This window comes from Somniosus microcephalus, chromosome 13, assembly GCF_052327205.1.
Source record: "Somniosus microcephalus isolate GS21.2 chromosome 13, FLI_Smic_1.0, whole genome shotgun sequence".
Classification (NCBI taxonomy): Eukaryota; Metazoa; Chordata; class Chondrichthyes; order Squaliformes; family Somniosidae; genus Somniosus; species Somniosus microcephalus.
The window spans coordinates 192,473,232-192,493,822 of NC_140999.1; the positions used below are offsets into that span (position 1 = coordinate 192,473,232).

At 48.8% G+C, this 20,591-nt stretch overlaps 1 protein-coding gene across 1 annotated transcript in view; it reads left to right on the forward strand.

The window, feature by feature from the left end:
- Positions 1-18,288, forward strand: part of LOC147108928 (mitochondrial import receptor subunit TOM34-like) — a 25,943-nt gene extending 7,655 nt beyond the window's left edge. Inside the window, exons 2-7 of the mRNA XM_086005881.1 lie at positions 4,324-4,423; positions 5,973-6,125; positions 6,948-7,108; positions 7,804-7,951; positions 13,172-13,298; positions 16,008-18,288. Of these exons, the coding sequence (XP_085862007.1) occupies positions 4,324-4,423; positions 5,973-6,125; positions 6,948-7,108; positions 7,804-7,951; positions 13,172-13,298; positions 16,008-16,112 (794 nt within the window). The 3' untranslated portion in view covers positions 16,113-18,288. The remainder of the gene's footprint in view (positions 1-4,323; positions 4,424-5,972; positions 6,126-6,947; positions 7,109-7,803; positions 7,952-13,171; positions 13,299-16,007) is intronic.
- The last annotated feature ends 2,303 nt before the right edge of the window (positions 18,289-20,591 follow it).

Genomic DNA, 20,591 nt, shown 5'->3' on the forward strand with positions numbered 1-20,591 from the left:
TCTGTATCCACTCTATCAAAACCTTTCATAATTTTAAAGATCTCTCTTAGGTCACCCCTTCGCCTTCCCAGCCTGTTCCTCCTTCCAGATATCTCATTGAAACATTTAAGATTCTGAGGGGGATTGACAGGGTAGATGCTGAGAGGCTGTTTCCCCCTGGCTGGAGAGTCTGGAACCAGGGGTCACAGTCTCCGGATAAGGGGTCGGCCATTTAAGACTGGGGTGAGGAGAAATGTCTTCACTCAGAGGGTGGTGAATCTTTGGCGTTCTCGACCACAAAGAGCTGTAGATGCTGAATCATTGAGTATATTCAAGGCTGAGATCGATAGATTTTTGAACTCTAGGGGAATCAAGGGATATGGGGATCGGGCGGGAAAGTGGAGTTGAGGCCCCAGGTCACCGGGAAGAGCTCCCCAGCTCTTCCATATTGGCATGGGATCTTTTGCGTTCCTCTGAGAGGGCAGACGGGGCCTCGGTTTAACGTCTCATTCGGAAAGATGGCACCTCTGACAGTGCAGCGCTCCCTCAGCACTGCACTGGGAGTGTCAGCCATATATTTTTGTGCTCAAATCCACGGATAGCATCTTCCCAACAACATTTGTCCTTCTTGGCTCTGGGGGTGCCGCGATGTAGCTGGTAGGCTTGGATCAGCATAGACCGAGCATTGAACCCCGGAACTCCCTGCACTGTGGGGTTCAGCACCACACTTGCAAGGTGTATTTACCCGTCCGGCTGGTGGTGCCCAACTTTTCCGCAATTTTGTCCTTGGATTTTCTTCCCTTGGTCAGACTGCCACACGGAAACTCTGTCTCATATTGGGCCAGCTTCCTGCTCCTTCCTTCCCGGTCTTCCAACCCGCAGTCACGTGCTGTATTTCTAGCATTTGTGCAGCTGTAGAAACGTAGAAGATAGGAGCAGGAGTAGGCCATTCGGCCCCTCGAGCCTGCTCCGCCATTCAATGAGATCATGGCTGATCATCCAAATTCAGTACCCGGTCCCTGCTTTCTCCCCATATCCCTCGATCCCTTTAGCCTTAAGAAATATATCTAACTCCTTCTTGAATATATTTAATGAATTGGCCTCTACTGCCTTCTGTGGTAGAGAATTCCACAGGTTCACCACTCTCTGGGTGAAGAAATTCCTCCTCATCTCAGTCCTAAATGGCTTACCCCTTATCTTTACACTGTGACCCCTGGTTCTGGACTCCCCCGCCATCGGGAACATCCTTCCTGCATCTAGTCTGTCTAGTCCTGTTAGAATTTTATAAGTTTCAATGAGATCTCCTCTCATTCTTCTAAACTCCAGCGAGTATAAGCCCAATCGACCCAATCTCTCCACATACGTCATTCCTGCCATCCCAGGTATCAGCCTGGTGAATCTTCGCTGCACTCCCTCCATGGCAAGAACATCCTTCCTCAGATAAGGCGACCAAAACTGCACACAGTACTCAAGATGTGGTCTCACCAAGGCCCTGTACAACTGCAGCAAGACATCCTTGTTCCTGTACTCGAACCCTCTCGCTACGAAGGCCAACATACCATTTGCCTTCTTAACCGCCTGCTGCACCTGCATGCTTACCTTCAGCGACTGGTGCACAAGGACACCCAGGTCTCGTTGCACTTCCCCTTCTCCCAATCTATTGCCGTTCAGATAATCTGCCTTCCTGTTTTTGCCACCAAAGTGGATAACCTCGCATTTATCCTTATTATACTGCATCTGCCCAATCAGTCCAAATCATACTGTGGTCGATGAAGAGTATTATTTTATCATTAGCACAAATTTTCAGCTAATTACACCCATAGGTTTTGCTGATCTCGTTTGGTGCTACTGTTGAATAATATACTGCTACTGTTTCAGTATTAGAAATGCCAATAAGTTACATCGAGTCTACAGCATAGAAACAGGCCATTCGGCCCAATTGGTCCGTGCCGGTGTTAATGCTCCACACGAGCCTCCTCCCACCCTACTTCATCTCACCCTATCAGCATATCTTTCTATTCCTTTCTCCCTCCTCGTGTGTTTATCTAGCTTCCCCTTAAATGCATCAATACTATTCCCCTCAACCACTCCCTGTGGTAGCAAGTTCCACATTCTCACCACTCTCTGGGTGAAGAAGTTTCTCCTGAGTTCCCGATTGGATATTAGTGACTATTTTATATTTATAGCCCCTAGATTTGGTCTCCCCCCCCTAACTGGAAACACTTTCTCTACGTCTACCCTATCGAACCCCATCAGAATTTAAAGACCTCTATTAGGTCACCCCTCAGCCTTCCCTTTTCTAGAGCTATGCCCAGCTAGTTGGTCGACACCAAGAATAATAGGGCAGGGTCACTGATTCACAAACGGCTCCTTCCGTCGGGAGGTGGTTAATGTTGTCCTAAATTGCAAGAACAAAGATTGACTTTTTTTCCTCTTCGCAATTTGCTCTCCTGAATTTCACAGGATTTACAGTATCAAGCTGTGCTTGATGACCTCATTGCCATCTTCTTAGGCAGTCCCTCGGAACCGAGGATGACTTGCTTCCACATTAAAAATGAGTTCTCAGGTGACTGATGAGTCCAATGCGGGACCTACAGTCTCTGTCACAGGTGGGGCAGACGGTGGTTGAAGGGGCAGGTGGGTGGGGTGCTTGGGTTGACGTGCGTTGCTTGCGCTTGGCTTCCGCTTGCTCCCAGCGAAGAGACTCGAGGTGTTTGGCGCCTTCCCGGATGCTTCTCCTCCACTCTGTGCGGTCTTGGGCCAGGGATTCCCAGGTGTCGGTGGGGATGTTGCACTTTTTCAAGGAGGCTTTGAGGGTGTCCTTGAAGTGTTTCCTCTGCCCACCTGGGGCTCTCTTGCTGTGTCGGAGCTCTGAGTAGAGCGCTTGTTTTGGGAGTCTCGTATCGGGCATACGGATGATGTGACCCGTCCATCGGAGCTGATTGAGCGTGGTCAGAGCTTCGATGCTGGGGGTGTTGGCCTGAGCGAGAACACTGACGTTGGTGCGCCTATCCTGCCAATGGATTTGCAGGATCTTGCGGAGGCAGCGTTGGTGGTACCTCTCCAGTGCTTTGAGGTGCCTGCTGTACATGGTCCATGTCTCTGAGGCATACAGCAGGGCAGGTATCACTGCTGCTCTGTAGACCATGAGCTTAATGCCGGGTTTGAGGTCCTGGTCTTCAAACACACACTTCCTCAGGCGACCGAAGGCTGCACTGGCACACTGAAGGCGGTGTTGGACTTCATCGTCGACGCCTGCCCTTGTTGACAGTAGGCTCCCGAGGTATGGAAAGTGGTCCACGTTGTCCAAGGCCTTGTCGTGGATTTTGATAATCGGGGGGCAGTACTGTGTGGCGGGGGCAGGTTGGTAGAGGACCTTTGTCTTACGGATGTTCAGTGTAAGGCCCATGCTCTCGTATGCTTCGATGAAGGTTTTGACGATGGTTTGGAGTTTGACCTCCGAGTGAGCGCAGACGCATTACAGTGTCCACCCGTAACTGGCTGGAGAGGTGACCACACATACTATCTCCACTCTGAAAGGACCTGGCTTTCTTGGACACTGCTCAATATGTCAGGATGCCAATGGACTTCCAGTTGTATTTTAGCCCCAGTTATTCCCCCCCCCCCCCCCTGAATTTCTTCCTCCTGAAGGTGATGTCTCATGCTGAGGTACAGCTTCACGTGCTGCCAATCCTCTGCTACCCTCCGCTGGTCACCTAGGGTGATGTGTGTGTACGTTTTGCTGTGGGCAGCACTCTCGCCTCCAAGTCAGAAGGTTGTGGGTTCAAGTCCCACTGGAGAGAATTGAGCACAAAAATCCAGGCTGACACTCCCACTGCGGTACTGAGGGAGCGCTGCACTGTTGGAGGTGCTGTCTCTCAGGTGAGTAAAAGATCCCACGGCCACTATTGGAAGAAGAGCAGGGGGAGTTCTCCCCGGTGTCCTGGCCAATATTTATCCCTCAACCAACATCACTAAAAACAGATTATCTGGTCATTACCACATTGCGTTTTGTGGGAGCTTGCTGTGCGCAAATTGGCTGCCGCGTTTCCCACATTACAACAGTGACTACACTCCAAAAATATTTCATTGGCTGTAAAGTGCTTTAGGACGTCCTGAGGTTGTGAAAGGCGCAAGTTCTTTCTTCCTTGTCTCTCGGTACTTGCAAAAATAATCGAAGTTTTGGTGAGAAAGTACAACAGTGAGTCTATCAACACCTCCTCCCTCACAGAGCAATCCCCTCTGCACAGCTCAGTCATAGGTGTTCTGATGGCCTGTGTACTGTATATTGATCATATGTATATTGATCGTAGGAATCAGCATTTTCCTTCTCCGTTTATCCAGGTGTGAAATGCCCAGAGGACTTCAGTGTGTTGTACTCAAATCGAGCCGCCTGTTATCTGAAGATTGGAAATTGCAGCGAATGTATAAAGGATTGCACTGCGTATGTATCCGAGCCAACACCTTCACATACTAGAGAAATCTGATTGGGATAGATGCAAAGGTCTGCGCTATAGGAATCAATAGCAGCAGGCGCCCTACGATTGCTTTCAGCCACCCGGGCTAAGGAGCAGGAGGGCAGGGAGGAGAATCAGCTAGTGTTCCTGCCTCTTGCATGGTTGAGAATGGGCTAAATTCAGTTGTGATTGACCCCATAGCCAAATAACCTGGTGAGATTCATTAATTCGACACATGCAGAATGGTGGTTGTTTGAGCCAGACACCAGATGGTGTCCAGTGCCTGTGATATCGTACCCCAGCGCATCAGGAGACGAGGCAACGGAATACAAGAGATTGTGCCTGAGAGTGAAGTCAAAGTTCTAGCCGAAGTTTTCCTGCCGGCTGACTCTAACTGATCTGCGCCGTGTTTCTAACGTGTCAGAGGTTCGGTGGCCAACGCCTAAACTGCAATAAAAACACTTGTTGTTATTACAGTAAATATAAAAATGCGCCTTTATATTATGCAATCAACACAATGAATGTCTTGATCATTGCTTCCCTGCCTGCTCCGTCCTGGCTGGGGGTTGGAGTCTGAGGTAGTTACACATAGACTTGATAGGCTGAATGTTCTTTGTGCCAAGGGTTTTTTATGTAACTTTAAGTTCAGCCAGGCATTCGCTTCTTGCTTCTAACTTGGGTCCCATGGTATTTGAACCCTTTAACAAACTGAACAGTTTGCCTGTGTCCCCTCTGAATCACCCGTCATAACTTGAACTGATGTGATCTATATTATCAGGAAAGTTTAAGGAAATTGAGTTTGTGTTTTTTTTTAAATAGAGGAGACTTCAAAGTGACCGTAAGTTCCTGAACCGTCATTGCTCGGTTATAGTACTTCAGCCGTGGACTACACAGCCAGCACACGGTAGACTAGGCCTATATTCTCGAGAGTTTAGAAGAATGAGAGGTGATCTCATTGAAAATCACAAAATTCATACAGGACGTGACAGGGTCGATGCAGGGAGGTTGTTTCCCCTGGCTGGGGAGTCTAGAACCAGGGGTCACAGTCTCAGAATAAGGGGTCGGCCATTTAGGACTGAGATGAGGAGAAATTTCTTCACTCCGAGGGCGGTGAATCTTTGGAATTCTCTACCCCAGAGGGCTGTGGAGGCTCAGTCGTTGAGTCTATTCAAGACCGAGCTCGATAGATTTTTGGACATCAAGGGGTATGGGGATAGGGCAGGAAAGTGAAGTTGAGGTAGAGAAGATCAGCCATGATCTTATTGAATGGCGGAGCAGGTTCGAATGGCCGACTCCTGCTCCTATTTCTTATGTTCTTATGATCTGGCCAATGCCTTGAAGTAACATAGGATCTCTGCATCTGTAGCTCCGGCCTTGGGCCTCTTCAAACTAATAGTGACTGGTCATGTACAGATGGGAGTTTTCACCTCTCCGCCCCCTCTCCTGTTTACTGCACTCCACTGTCTGTGCTGTAACCTGAAGCTGGATCTGATAACCCTGCCCAATGATTGATTCTCTCTCTCTCTCTCTCTCTAGGTCTTTAGAGCTCGTTCCGTTCACACTGAAGCCCCTGCTGCGTCGCGCTGCTGCTTACGAGGCACTGGAGCGATACCGACAGGCGTATGTGGACTACACAACCAGCGCACAGGTGGACAGCAGTGCCCAGGCTGCACATGACGGTATGAACAGGTAAGAAGTGCCAGGTGTCCAAAGGGGTGGCGGTGCGGAGACAAATGGCGATATTACTTGTTGGTGATGTGCAGGTGAAGTTTTCGGACAGCTTTATTCAGCGATCCTTTGTTTTATTATTTTCCCACGGTTGCAGGTTTGAAAGGGTTGGTTTAACTTTTTTTCCCCAAATCAAACACCGCGAGCGAGCCCCGTGATTCGTTGTTGGTCGGAGCCAGAATGCCGGACTGAAAAAGAAAGGAAAGAAAGACTTGCCTTTCTGTAGCGCCTTTCACAACCTCGGGACGCTTTACAGCCAATGAAGTACTTTTTTTTTGAAGTGTAGTCACTGTTGTAATGTAGGAAACGTGGCAGCCAATGTGTGCACAGCAGGATCCCAGAAACTGCAATGAGGTAATGATCAGATAATCTGTTTGTGATGTTGGATGAAGGATAAATATTGGCCCCAGGACACCGGGGAGAACTCACCTGCTCTTCTTCGAAATGGTGCTTTTGGATCTTTTACATCGACCTGAGGGGGCAGACGGGGCCTCGCATTTAATGTCTCATCTGAAAGACGGCACCTCCGACAGTGCAGCACTCCCTCAGCACTGCACTGGGAGTGTCAGCCTGGATTTTTGTGCTCAAGTCTCCGGAATGGGACTTGAACCCACGACCTTCGGACCCAGAGGCGAGAGCGCTGCCCACTGAGCCCCGGCTGACACTGAAAGGGTTAATGAGTCACTGGTGGTGATTCTCTGGTTCACCCCCCCGACTCTCTGGATCAATGAATTCAGCACTTTGAACATTTTAATCTGATTTAGTTTATTTCCTCCGTTGCAGAATGAGGAAAGTTTTGATCGAGGAGGAAGGTGGTGACTGGCGCAGTAATCTCCCTCCGATGCCATCGGTGCCCCTCGCGCTTCAGCGTAGATGGGAACCCAGCGCCCCCGGGAAGGCGGCCCCAGAGTGGAAGGGCATGCAGCAGAATGGAGCAGGCACAGGTGAGAGGAGCAGGCCCTGTTATTTACCCCTCCGCGCCCCCACACTAATCTCGGCAATTGAACGGCTCGCTATCACAGCCGTACGAGGGGGTTGCAAATAACCTCTTGACTGTTACCCATCCCCAACTATCAGTGAAAACCTCTGTCGCCACAATTCCATTGCCAAATGCAGACACACAATCAAAGTTCCCACCCCCATCTGGTGAACTAGCGGAAGAGTTGGCGACTGTCTGGCTCGGTGGGTTAGAGACCGGCCTTTCAGCTCTGGGGCCCGAGACTCTCATCTCCGAGGCTTCACCGGTGGCCGCAGACTGCAAAATCAGACCCCTGACCTCATGCGCCTGATTTCCAGGTGTGCGTGTGTTTCAGTTAAAAGGAGGACTTACGGGGTCTTAAGGAGAGTGCGCAATGGTGTACGGGGGGCGGGGCGGGTTGGCGGGGAGGGTTGGCGGGGGGCGGGGAGGGTTGGCGGGGGGCGGGGAGGGATGGCGGGGGGCAGGGGGGGTTGGCGGGCTGTTGGGAGGGTGTGGGTGTGTTGACTGGGTGTAAGGAGAGATTTCAGGCACCAGGAGCAGCCCCGATCTGATGTTGACATTTGGGTGCGCAGTGAAGCTCTTTCAACCCTATCAGGAGTGCGAGCAATTTGAAAACTCCTAATTATTTCAATGCCTTACACTTCTCCATTGTGTTGTCAGCTTCATTCAGCTCCGGGCTCGAGCGAGCCAAGTCTCTGAAGGAAGAAGGGAACGAGCTGGTGAAGAAAGGAGAGCACAGGAAAGCAGTGGAGAAATACAGTGCGAGTCTGAAGCTGAATAACAAGGAGTGCACCACCTACACCAACAGGTACACAAGCAGCATGGTCTGATTGTCAGTCCAGGCCTCTAGATTATTAGTCCAGTATTGTAACCACTACACTACCATACCTCATTCCTGGTACAATTCTGGCAAACCTCTCCCTCTCTCTCTCTTTCTCTCTCTTTGAAACGTATAAAATTCTAACAGGACTAGACAGACTAGATGCAGGAAGGATGTTCCTGATGGTGGGGAGTCCAGAACCAGGGGTCAAAGTCTAAGGATAAGGGGTAAGCCATTTAGGACAGAAATGAGGAGGAATTTCTTCACCCAGAGAGTGGTGAACCTGTGGAATTCTCTACCACAGAAGGCAGTGGAGGCCAATTCATTAAATATATTCAAGAAGGAGTTAGATATATTTCTTAATGCTAAAGGGATCAAGGGATATGGGGAGAAGGCAGTGACGGTACTGAATTTGGATGATCAGCCATGATCTCATTGAATGGCGGAGCAGGCTCGAGGGGCCGAATGGCCTACTCCTGCTCCTATCTTCTATGTTTCTATGTCCCACACAGTTGTGATGCCTTGTGTTTCTGCCTCTCCCAGGCGATTGCAGGGCTCTGGGTGGGGTGGGGAGTGTCTACTGTGATGCACAACTGTGTGGACAGGCTGGCGAGGCTAGCATTTATTGCCCCTCCCTTGAGAAGGTGGTGGTGAGCCGCCGCCTTGAACCGCTGCAGTCCGTGTGGTGAAGGATGGACAGGGTGGCAGGGAGTTCTACAGTCTTTAGTTCCTGAGAAAGAGTCTCGCGTAAGACGCAGTGGCCCAGAAATTCCGTTCGCAGGCCTCCTGCGGGCGGAGGGCTGTGATTTGGGAAAATCTGCGCCTGGACCGGAGGGCTCTGGGGAGGCGCAGAATTCCGTTGCTGGGCCTCTTCAAACTGTCGGTGCGCAGGGCCCACGTATCCCAGGGGCGCAGGTAGTTCGCAGCGTCCCTGGGATCACGTGGGCCATGGGGAGCCAATCAGAGCAGGGAATCTCCATTCATAGATTTGATAGGAAGACCTGTCAAATCTATGAATAGAAATCGGCCCCAAAACATAAATAAAACTTCAATAAATTAAAAAAAAAACACATTTTTAAAATGACTTAATTTATGTAATTTATAATTTTAAACAAAAATGTAAATTTTTGGAAAAAATAATTAAAGTTTATAACGGGGCTAAAAATAAACTTTAAAGAATTTTAAAATGATAAATCAGTGGAATTTTTTTTTTTTTTTTTACTTCACCTCTTAGCCTGGTAAAAGGCCTTGCGTCTGCTTTTCCAGGCGCAGCTGTTTCGGACTAACCTGGACTGAAGCAACTGTGGGGGGAAAAAACGGAAGTTGCAGCCGTACGCGCTGCCTCTCTGGCGCAGGCGTTTGTTCTGTGAAGCCCTTTCTTCACAGAATGGAAGTTCCGGTTTCCAGCGCATGCCTAAAACCGGCACTCTCGTTGGCCCTACGGGTGAGCTCACAGCGCGTACACACCCGTAGGGAACGGAATTTATGGGCCAATGTGATGAGTTCTTGATTGCAACACAGTGAGAATACAAAGAGAAGGGGTGTGTAAGACAGAGTAAGCGTGTATGGATCTTGTCCTCGTACAAGACCTGGGTCAGGCCTCAGTTAGAATACTGTGCTCAGTTTGGGTCTCCTCACATGCTGGGTGATGTTGAGGCTTTAGAAAGGGTGCGGAGGAGAGCCATGAGATTAATTTCCAGTTTAAAAACCCCCTTAGTTAGCCAGAGAGGCTCAACGAACTGGGTCTCTATCAATGTTCCCTTAAGGCTGCACTATTTTCTGCGCAGCCTGTTTCTTTCAGTGCAAAAGCTTGTGAGCGGCTTGCACTGGAGCTTGCAGATTACTGCGTGGCCGTGCGCACACCCAGCTTAAAGGAAGAACTGGTCTCTCTAGTGAAGTGTAGCTCGAGATTGATTTGATTGAAGTTTATAAAATAATGAAGGGACACGATTGTGTTCATGTGGACCACTTCTTTCAACTAATTAGGTTAGGGAGGACCAGGGGACACACTTATAAAAGTTATATAAGGGCAGAACTGGGTTGGATGTTGGGTCCTTCTTTTCCCAGAGAATAGTGGACCTGTGGAGAACAGGCTGCTGGTTTGTGCGGTGAATGCTGATTTATCTGTTTCTTGCCTCCCAGGCGATTGCAGGGCTCTGGGTGGGGTGGGGAGTGTCTGTACTGTGATGCACAACTGTGCGGACAGGCTGGGTGAACCAGTAGCCCTTTTCCTGTCCCATCATCCTATACACACAGGCTACGGTAGCGTAGTGATTATGTTACTGGACTAGTAATAATGAGCAGAAATTTTCTCCAATTAAATATTGGGAAGACTGAAGCCATTGTTTTCGGTCCCCGCCACAAACCCCGTTCCCGAGCCACTGACTCCATCCCTCTCCCTAACATCTGCCTGAGGCTGAACCACACTGTTCGCAACCTTGGGGTCATATTTGACCCTGAAATGAGCTTCCGACCACATATCCGCAGCATAACAAAGACCGCCTATTTCCACCTCCGTAACATCGCCCGTCTCCGCCCCTGCCTCAGCTCATCCGCTGCTGAAACCCTCATCCATGCCTTTGTTACCTCCAGACTTGACTATTCCAACACACTCCTGGCCGGCCTCTCGCATTCCACCCTACGTAAACTGGAGGTCATCCAAAACTCGGCTGCCCGTGTCCTAACTCGCACCAAGTCCCGTTCACCCATCACCCCCTGTGCTCGCTGACCTACATTGGCTCCCGGTTAAGCAACGCCTCGATTTCAAAATCCTTGTTTTCAAATCCCTCCATGGCCTCGCCCCCCCCCCCCCCGTCTCTCTAATCTCCTTCAGCCCCACAACCCTCCAAGATATCTGCGCTCCTCTAATTCTGCCCTCTTGAGCATCCCTGATTATAATCGCTCAACCTTTGGTGGCCATGCCTTCTGTAGCCTAGGCCCTAACCTACCTAAACCTCTCCATCTCGCTACCTCTCGCTCCTCCTTTAAGACGCTCCTTAAAGCCTCCCTCTTTGGCCGAGCTTTTGGTCACCTGCCCTAATTTCTCCTTATGTGGCTCGGTGTCAAATTTTTTGTCTTAAAATACTCCTGTGCAGCACCTTGGGACGTTTTACTACGTTACTGTGAAGTGGCCCTCGAAATAGTAGATGCATTGCTGGTCATCGTCCAAAATTCGATAGACTCTGGAACAGTTCCAATGGATTGGAGGGTAGCTAATGTAACCCCACTATTTAAAAAATGTGGTAGAGAAAAAATGGGGAATTATAGACCGGTAAGCCTGACATTGGTAGTGGGGAAAATGCTAGAGTCCATTATAAAAGATGTAATAGCAGAGCACTTGGAAAACAGTGACAGGATCGGACAAAGTCAACATGGATTTACAAAAGGTAAATCGTGCTTGACTAATCTACTGGAATTTTTTGAGGATGTAACTGGTAGAATAGATAAGGGAGAACCAGTGGATGTGGTGTATTTGGGCTTTCAGAAGGCTTTCGATAAAGTCCCGCATAAGAGATTGGCATGCAAAGTTAAAGCACATGGGATTGGGGGTAAGGTACTGACTTGGATAGAGAACTGGTTGGCAGACAGGAAGCAGAGAGTTGGAATAAACGGGTCTTTTTCCGAGTGGCAGGCAGTGACTAGTGGGGTACTGCAGGGATCGGTGCTAGGACCCCAGCTATTCACTATATATATTAATGATCTAGACGAGGGAACTAGATGTAATATCTCCAAGTTTGCAGACAACACAAAGCTGGGTGGGCGTGTGTGCTGTGAGGAGGATGCAGAGAAACTCCAGTATGATTTGGACAGGTTGGATGATTGGGCAGATGCAGTATAATGTGGATAAATGCGAGGTTATCCACTTTGGTGGCAAAAACAGGAAGACATTATTATCTGAACAGCAATAGATTGGAAAAAGGGGAAGTGCAACGAGACCTGGGTGTCCTTGTGCACCAGTCGCTGAAGGTAAGCATGCAGATGCAGCAGGCGGTTAAGAAGGCAAATGGTATGTTGGCCTTCATAGCAAGAGGATTCGAGTACAGGAGCAAGGATGTCTTGCTGCAGTTGTACAGGGCCTTGGTGAGACCACACCTTGAGTATTGTGTGCAGTTTTGGTCGCCTTATCTGAGGAAGGATGTTCTTGCCATGGAGGGAGTGCAGCGAAGATTCACCAGACTGATACCTGGGATGGCAGGAATGACGTATGAGGAGAGATTGGGTCGATTAGACTTATATTCGCTGGAGTTTAGAAGAATGAGAGGGGATCTCATTGAAACTTATAAAATTCTAACAGGACTAGACAGACTAGATGCAGGAAGGATGTTCCCGATGGCGGGGGAGTCCAGAACCAGGGGTCACAGTCTAAGGATAAGGGGTAAGCCATTTAGGACTGAGATGAGGAGGAATTTCTTCACCCAGAGAGTGGTGAACCTGTGGAATTCTCTACCACAGAAGGCAGTTGAAGCCAATTCATTAAATATATTCAAGAAGGAGTTGGATATATTTCTTAAGGCTAAAGGGATATGGGGAGAAGGCAGGGACCGGGTACTGAATTTGGATGATCAGCCATGATCTCATTAAATGGCGGAGCAGGCTCGAGGGGCCGAATGGCCTACTCCTGCTCCTATCTTCTATGTCTGTTTCTATATAAATACAGGTGGTTATTGTTGTAATCCAGAGGCCTGGACTAATGACCCGGAGACACAAGTTCAAATTCCACCATGGCAGCTGGGGAATTTAAAATTTATTTAATTAAATAAATCTGGAATAAAAATGGTGACCATGAAACTAACGGATTGTCGTAAAAACCCATCTGGTTCACTAATGTCCTTTTAGGGAAGGAAATCTGCCGTCCTTACCCGGTCTGGCCGGTATGTGACTCCAGACCCACAGCAATGTGGTTGACTTAACTCTGAAATGGCTCCTCGAGGGCAATGAGGGATGGTCAATAAATGCTGGCCTTGCCAGCAACGCCCACATCCCACGATAAAAATCATTTAGTTATGTTGCTTGGTTGACTTCCCCTGGGCCAGCATTTAGTTTCTTTCCCTGGACTCTGTCAACTTCCCCTTGTTGCAAAAGCCCAAATACGGATGTGAGGAATTGGGAGTTTGAGTTCCGTGCGCCAATGGTTCTGTATTTTTTTTTTAAGCTCAGCCTGTGCCTAGTTAGCTGACCCCATCTGTGTTGTGTCTGCTCCCTCGCCAGAGCCCTGTGCCACCTGTACCTGAAGCAGTACCGTGAAGCGGTGCAGGACTGTACATCCGCGTTGGGTTTGGATCCCAGCAATTTGAAGGCATTCTACCGACGCGCACAGGCTCGGAAGGAGGTGAAGGTAAGAAAGTACTGAAATCAAACGAGGATTTGTAAATGTTGCTAAAACGCGAGTAAGTTTCCCGTGGCATTGCCGCGATCAGTTGACGGAGAAGTTTTTCCTTTACACGTACAAGATGGCAACGGGAGCGAGACTTTAGAAACTGTTCCACTTCCCCGCTGCTGGCAGAGGGTGAAACTGTTCACACAGTATTTACAGCCCAGAAACAGGCCATTCGGCCCAACTGGTCCGTGCTGGTGTTTATGCTCCACACGAGCCTCCTCCCACCCTCTTCATCTCACCCCATCAGCATATCCTTCGATTCCTTTCTCCCTGTTGTGTTTATCCAGCTTCCCCTTAAATATCTATGCTGTTCACCTCAACCACTCCCTGTGGTAGCGAGTTCCACATTCTCACCACTCTCTGGATGAAGAAGTTTCTTCTGAATTCCCTATTGGGATTCCAAATGTTTAAATAGCAAGTTTCAATGTTAAATGTTGATGAGCGTGAGTAGAAATTGTGATGACAGGAAATTGGACAGCACGTGTGTGCATACACAAGATTTTTTAATAATACTGTCATGGCATCGCACACAGTGAGTCCGAGAATATGGATTCCCCATTTCCCGCCTCCGCTGTTTGAATGTTGCTATTTCTCTTTCTGTGCACCTCGAGTTCACTCTCTCTCTCTCTCTCTCCTTCTCTCCTTTGGGTGGTGGTTGGTGTCATGGGGAAAGGACTGACCAGCAGGGGTGCATTTGGGGGTTGCGGGGAAATGTAACCCTAAGTGGTTGCCTTCCCATCTCTTTCTTTCCCCCCCCCCCCCCCCCCCCGAACACTCGTACTTGTCCCAATCCCCTCGCTCCCACCATGTCCCGCTACCCCTTCCCACTGCCCTACCACATCCTCACTCCCATCGCTATCCCTACCTCTCTCTCTGAGCAACCCACAAAATCCCTTTATAAACCCCTTTATCCACCCCTCTTTGTTGCTCCACTGTCACTTTACCCTTAACCCGACCTCTAACCTTCCTCACCCCAGGGGCAGGTGGTGAGAGGCCTGCATTCCCTCAACCAGATTCCATCCCAAACTCCGTTCCAATCGGTTTCCCTCAAAGAGGCTAAGTTTGCTTTCAAAATTCAACTTGCATTTTTTTTTCCCCCAAAGAAAATAAATCAAATTAGTACCATTGAATGATACTGCACAGAGGGAGGCCATTTGGCCCATCGTGCCTGTGCCGGCTCTTTGAAGGAGCGATCCAATTAGTCCCACACCCCTGCTCTTTCCCCACAACCCTGCAGATTTTTTCCTTTCAAGTATTTATCCAATTCCCTTTTGAAAGTTACTATTGAATCTGCTTCCACCACCCTTTCAGGCAGCGCATTCCAGATCACAACAACTCGCTGCGTAAAAAAATGTTTCCTCATCTCCCCCTCTGGTTCTTTTGCCAATAACCGTAAATCTGTGTCCTCTGGTTACCGACCCTTCCTTCTGCCACTGGAAACAAGATTCATGATTTTGAACACCTCTATCAAATCTCCTCTTAACCTTCTCTGCTCTAAGGTGAACAACCCCAGCTTCTCCAGTTTCTCCACGTAACTGAAGTCCCTCATCCCTGGAATCATTCTAGTAAATCTCCTCTGCACCCTGAAGATGGTTGGGACTAGGACACTGCCCTGAGGAATTCCTGGGGCTGAGATGATTGACCTCCAACAACCACAACCATCTTTCTTTGTGCTCGGATATGATTCCAGCCAGTGGAGAGTTTCCCCCCCTGATTCATGTACTTGAAATTGCGCTGGTTGGGTTACACTTCCAAGTTTCCGATAAAATTAATTCACATAACCGCAAACGTAAAATCTTCCATGAACCAGCATAATAGAGCGTAATCGTTTATTTTTTATCTTTCCATTAAAAAGTATTCCCTGATGTGTTTAGGAGCGGTGACCTGGAGCAGTTTTATTAATAAGCATTTTAATCAGAGCGTCCAGTCCTACACCTGTCAGTAACCCGATTTAAAATCACCAAAAATTAACTTAAAAAAAACTACACTGAACCATTTAATAGTTTCATTCTCATTGGTTTCTCAGAAAACTAAATATTTTTTGATATGAGAAAATGTTTAAAATGTGCCGAATAGTGCCCGTGCACGAGAGACTGTCCCAAGCACCTCCCAAACCTGCGACCTCCACCACCTAGAGGGACAAGGGCAGCAGGTGTATGGGAACACCACCACCTCCAAGTCACACACCATCCTGACATTGGAAATATATCCACGTTCCTTCATCATCGCTGGGTCAAAATCCTGGAACTCCCTCCCTAACAGCCCTGTGGGAGCACCTTCACCACACGGACTGCAGCGGTTCAAGAAGGCGGCTCAGCACCACCTTCTCAAGGGGCAATTAGGAATGGGCAATAAATGCCAGCCTCGCCAGTGACGCCCACATCCCAGGAACAAATTTTTTTTAAAGCCCGAGGGCGATTTGAAGCGCCTTCCCGGGCCAGCGCACTCTCGCAATTTCCACCGGGGGCGGGGGCCATTTTGCGTCCAGAATGTGCTGGAATCTGGGCACAAAACTCGCGGAAGCTCAGCCCCGCGATGTTTGAAGCAACGTGTTCAGCAATACTCGAGAGATGATCTTCATATCGGTTTCACCCTAACATTCTATGAAGCTGCACTGAAGGGCTTGGTTGGAAATAGCGTGCTAAATACTGTTTTTTATTTCTTCAGGATTACAAGGGCAGCATTTCTGATCTTCGGGAGATGCTTAAACTGGACCCAAACAATGCGGCTGGACACCGACTGTTGCAGGAAGTCCAGAAACTCGTTAAATAAAAGCTTGCTGTTTGTGTGTGGGGGGGTGGGGGCTTCAGATTCGAACTTCTGAAACTAGCTCTGTGTACCTGTACGTCAGAGGGGGGCTCGGGCGCGTTTCGAACCCCTATATATTCAGTTATTTTTTGCTTTTCAAGGGCTTTACGGGTTGGTAGTCTGACACCAAAGAGCTCTATGTGAGAGTATTTGGAATTAAACGGAGAGAGATGTTGTCAGTGCGACTCGACTTGACGCTTATTCCTGCGCAATTAGAACAACGTTTGAAAATAGAAACCTTTCTATGCAGCTAGAAACCTGTTTTGTTCCTGACCGTGGCAACAAATTAATCTCTCTAGATTGCACAGCTCAATAATATTATAACATTATAATATAAAGAGTGAGAGAGAGCAACAGCCTGCTTGCAAACTAATTGTTGTGGAGGGATTTGATGTGTAATGTAACATTTCAGTTTTTTTTCCATTTTTGTTCTGGCTGTATTTGCACTTTAACCTTTTGGGTTGCATTTCGTTTTTCCCCCTCTCCAATTTTCTCTCCTTTCTCTTCCCCCTGCCATCCCCGCACTTTTCCTGATGCTGTTGACTCCCTGCTGGAGTACAGTTCCAGTCGTGCACCCTCTTCCAGCATCCTGGCTACCTGTGGACAGTGAGGATTAACAGGTGTCACAGCCAAACCTGACCATGTCCTCCCCCTCTCCACACATGCGCGCACACACACACACACTTTTATATATACACACACACACACACACTTTCAGATAAGGTTAGTTGTAACCTCCCCGAGGCCTATTAACTCGACACAAACCGGGCATCAAAACCTCTGGCGCTTTTTTTTTAAGGATCTTTTAAGTGGGTTGTCCTTGCGGCGAGAGGGAGAGGAGATAGTGGGACAAGACATCGGTGGTCTTTGCTAACTTGGTTCACGGTTGTTCTCTCTTTCTCTCTCCCTCCAACTCCAATCCCCCCCCCCCCCCCCACCTTATCGTTATTAACCCCTCGTCTAGATGCTTTGCATGGTTGCTGACTGCACTGTTGGGCTGTCTCCAATGAGAGTGCTCCTGACTGGGGAACAATACTTAGAAATTTAATTGGAACATGTATGTGGGGGGGGAAAAAACACACGCCAACAGGATGGTGGAAATAAACCATCCAAATAATGCAAGAGTTTGTATATGGGCGGGGAGAAATACCACCGAGAGGCATCAGAAAGTAACGGCGCTGTCCACAAACCCCGAAAACGTGGAATTTACTGGGATGTAAGTCACCAATTCCTTGGCATGGCAATCTGGAGTTATCCAAGGGTTTTGCTCTAGGTCACCGCATGTTGTTTAAAGGTGCCCAGAGGTGGTGGCCAGCAGTCGACAGACAGTTGGAATAGTTCTGAGATTCAGGCTGTTTTGACCCATTTACTGATGGACATGAGCGGAGAATGATGCTGAAAAGACCCAGAACAAATTGCACATTTGATCTCCCGCACAACACTTCTTCACACAGCTCCCAACTACTGGGAGAACAAATCTGGGAGTAAACTGGTTAAGTACATCTTTGCTGCTGAAGTGCTTTAAAAAAAAAAAAAAAAAAATTATATATAGATATATATATATATTGTTTTTGGTGTTGCTCTTTGTTGCTCCAGATTTTGTTGTTGAATTAGTGGAATCATCCACTGCAGCTTAAATTTGTTCTGTTGTCCAGTTCAACCAACTCCTGGTAGCAGCTTTTGCAGGTTCAGGAGAAACTGAGTTTTCCACTAACAAAAGTCCTCTTCAGTATTTTGATCAGGAAATCTTTTTTGCACAAGTATTGAGCGTGTGTTAGTGATTGCTGCAACTGAGGGGGGGGAATAGGGAATATTAAACGGTGTAGATTGAGTCAAAGTTAACCCACTTTTGCAGGCATCTGAAGATGGTTCTGCGAGTCAACATTGTGTTTTATGGACAAAAAGCTTTTAGCAAAGGACAAGTTTGTTTTGATTATTTAACCTGCCCCTTCACAGAAACGTAATGTTTATATCATTGTGTCTGGACTGTTAATAAACCACCTGTCTTTTGAGTCCAGTTCCACTGGGCCTGATGTTCAATTCCAGATATCTCGAGCTGTATGCTATTGGTTTAGTTTGAATGTTATATTGCACTGTAAACCTCTTGGACTCAGGTATTAAACTGTTAAGGTAATGACAACAGGCGTCCTTTTTATTTTGCTAGAGTGGAGGCATCGCCAGGGTCCAACCTCTCCGGAGGACGACAAAACAAACGACCGCAGTGGCGACTGCTCAGATACAGCAACAAAAAACCTAACCAGTTGTCAGCAGTGCCTCAGTGGGTAGCACTCTCCGCTGCGTCAGAGACTTGAGCACATAATCTAGGCTGACGCTCCCAGTGTAGTAGTGAGGGAGTGCTACACTGTCGGAGGGGCAGTACTGAGGGAGCGCCGCACTGTCGGAGGGGCAGTACTGAGGGAACGCCGCACTGTCGGAGGGGCAGTACTGAGGGAGCGCTACACTGTCGGAGGGGCAGTACTGAGGGAGCGCTACACTGTCGGAGGGGCAGTACTGAGGGAGCGCCGCACTGTCGGAGGGGCAGTACTGAGGGAGCGCCGCACTGTCGGAGGGGCAGTACTGAGGGAGCGCCGCACTGTCGGAGGGGCAGTACTGAGGGAGCGCCGCACTGTCGGAGGGGCAGTACTGAGGGAGCGCCGCACTGTCGGAGGGGCAGTACTGAGGGAGCGCCGCACTGTCGGAGGGGCAGTACTGAGGGAGCGCCGCACTGTCGGAGGGGCAGTACTGAGGGAGCGCCGCACTGTCGGAGGGGCAGTACTGAGGGAGTGCCGCACTGTCGGAGGGGCAGTACTGAGGGAGTGCTACACTGTCGGAGGGGCAGTACTGAGGGAGTGCTACACTGTCGGAGGGGCAGTACTGAGGGAGCGCCGCACTGTCGGAGGGGCAGTACTGAGGGAGCGCCGCACTGTCGGAGGGGCAGTACTGAGGGAGCGCCGCACTGTCGGAGGGGCAGTACTGAGGGAGCGCCGCACTGTCGGAGGGGCAGTACTGAGGGAGCGCCGTACTGTCGGAGGGGCAGTACTGAGGGAGCGCCGCACTGTCGGAGGGGCAGTACTGAGGGAGCACCACACTGTCGGAGGGGCAGTACTGAGGGAGCGCCGCACTGTCGGAGGTGCTGTCTTTCGGCGGAGACGTTAAACTGAGGCCCCACCTGACCTCTTGGGTGGGTGTAAAAGATCCCACGACAATAATTTGCGAAGAGCAGGGGGAGTTCTCCCCGGTGTCCTGGCCAATATTTATCCCTCCGCCAAATTCACTTTATTTAAAAAAAAAAAAAAAAAATCATATTGCTGCTTGTGGGATCATGCTGTGCATAAATCGGCTGCTGCGTTTCCTACATTACAACAGTGACTACACTTCAAAAAGTACTTCATTGGCTGTAAAGCGCTTTGGGACATCCTGAGGCTGTGAAAGGTGCTATGTAAATGCAAGTCTCTTATTACTTGCATTGGCAAGGCTCAAGCCAAATTGCCTGCCAGTTGAGATTGTGTTTGCCAAAACCTCCGCCCTTTCAGTAAACTTCATTCAAAGGGCAAATGGCCAGGAATATGTGATAGGAGATGTCCACTAACTGCATCAACTGACTTCCCTCCCTTTACTGCCCACACAGAGCATCCAAACAATCACCTCTTGGTATTTAACCAAATGATGGAATGTTTCCGATCTGGTGAGATCTAGAAAGAATTGCATTTATATAGCACCGTGCAGGACATCCCAAAGCACTTTACAGCCAATGATGTGCTTTTGTAGTCACTGTTGTAATATAGACAACGTAACAGCCAATTTGCCCACAGTAAGCTCCCGTAAACAGCAATCAGTGAATGCTTACAGCACAGAAGGAGGCCATTCGGCCTGTCGATTCCGTGCCGGCTCTCTGCAAGAGCACTTCAGCTAGACCCACTCCCCCGCCCTTCCCCCGGAGCCCTGCAATTTTTTTTCCTTCAGGTACTTATCCAACTCCCTTTTGAAAGCCGTGATTGAATCTGCCTCCACCACCCTCTCAGGCAGTGCATTCTAGATCCTAACCACTCGCTGCATAAAAAAGGTTTTTCCTCATGTCGCCTTTGGTTCTTCTGCCAATCACCTTAAATCTGTGTCCTCTGGTTCTCGACCCTTCTGCCAATGGGAACAGTTTCTCTCTCTCTACTCTGTCCAGACCCCTCATGATTTTGAACACCTCGATCAAATCTCAACCTTCTCTGCTCTAAGGAGAACAACCCCAGCTTCTCCAGTCTATCCATGTAACTGAAGTCCCTCATTCCTGGAATCATTCTCGTAAATCTTTTCTGCACCCTCTCTAAGGCCTTCACATCCTTCCTAAAGTGCGGTGCCCAGAATTGGACACAATACTCCAGTTGTGACCAAACCAGTGTTTTATAAAGGTTCATCATAACTTCCTTGTTTTTGTACTCTATGCCTCTATTT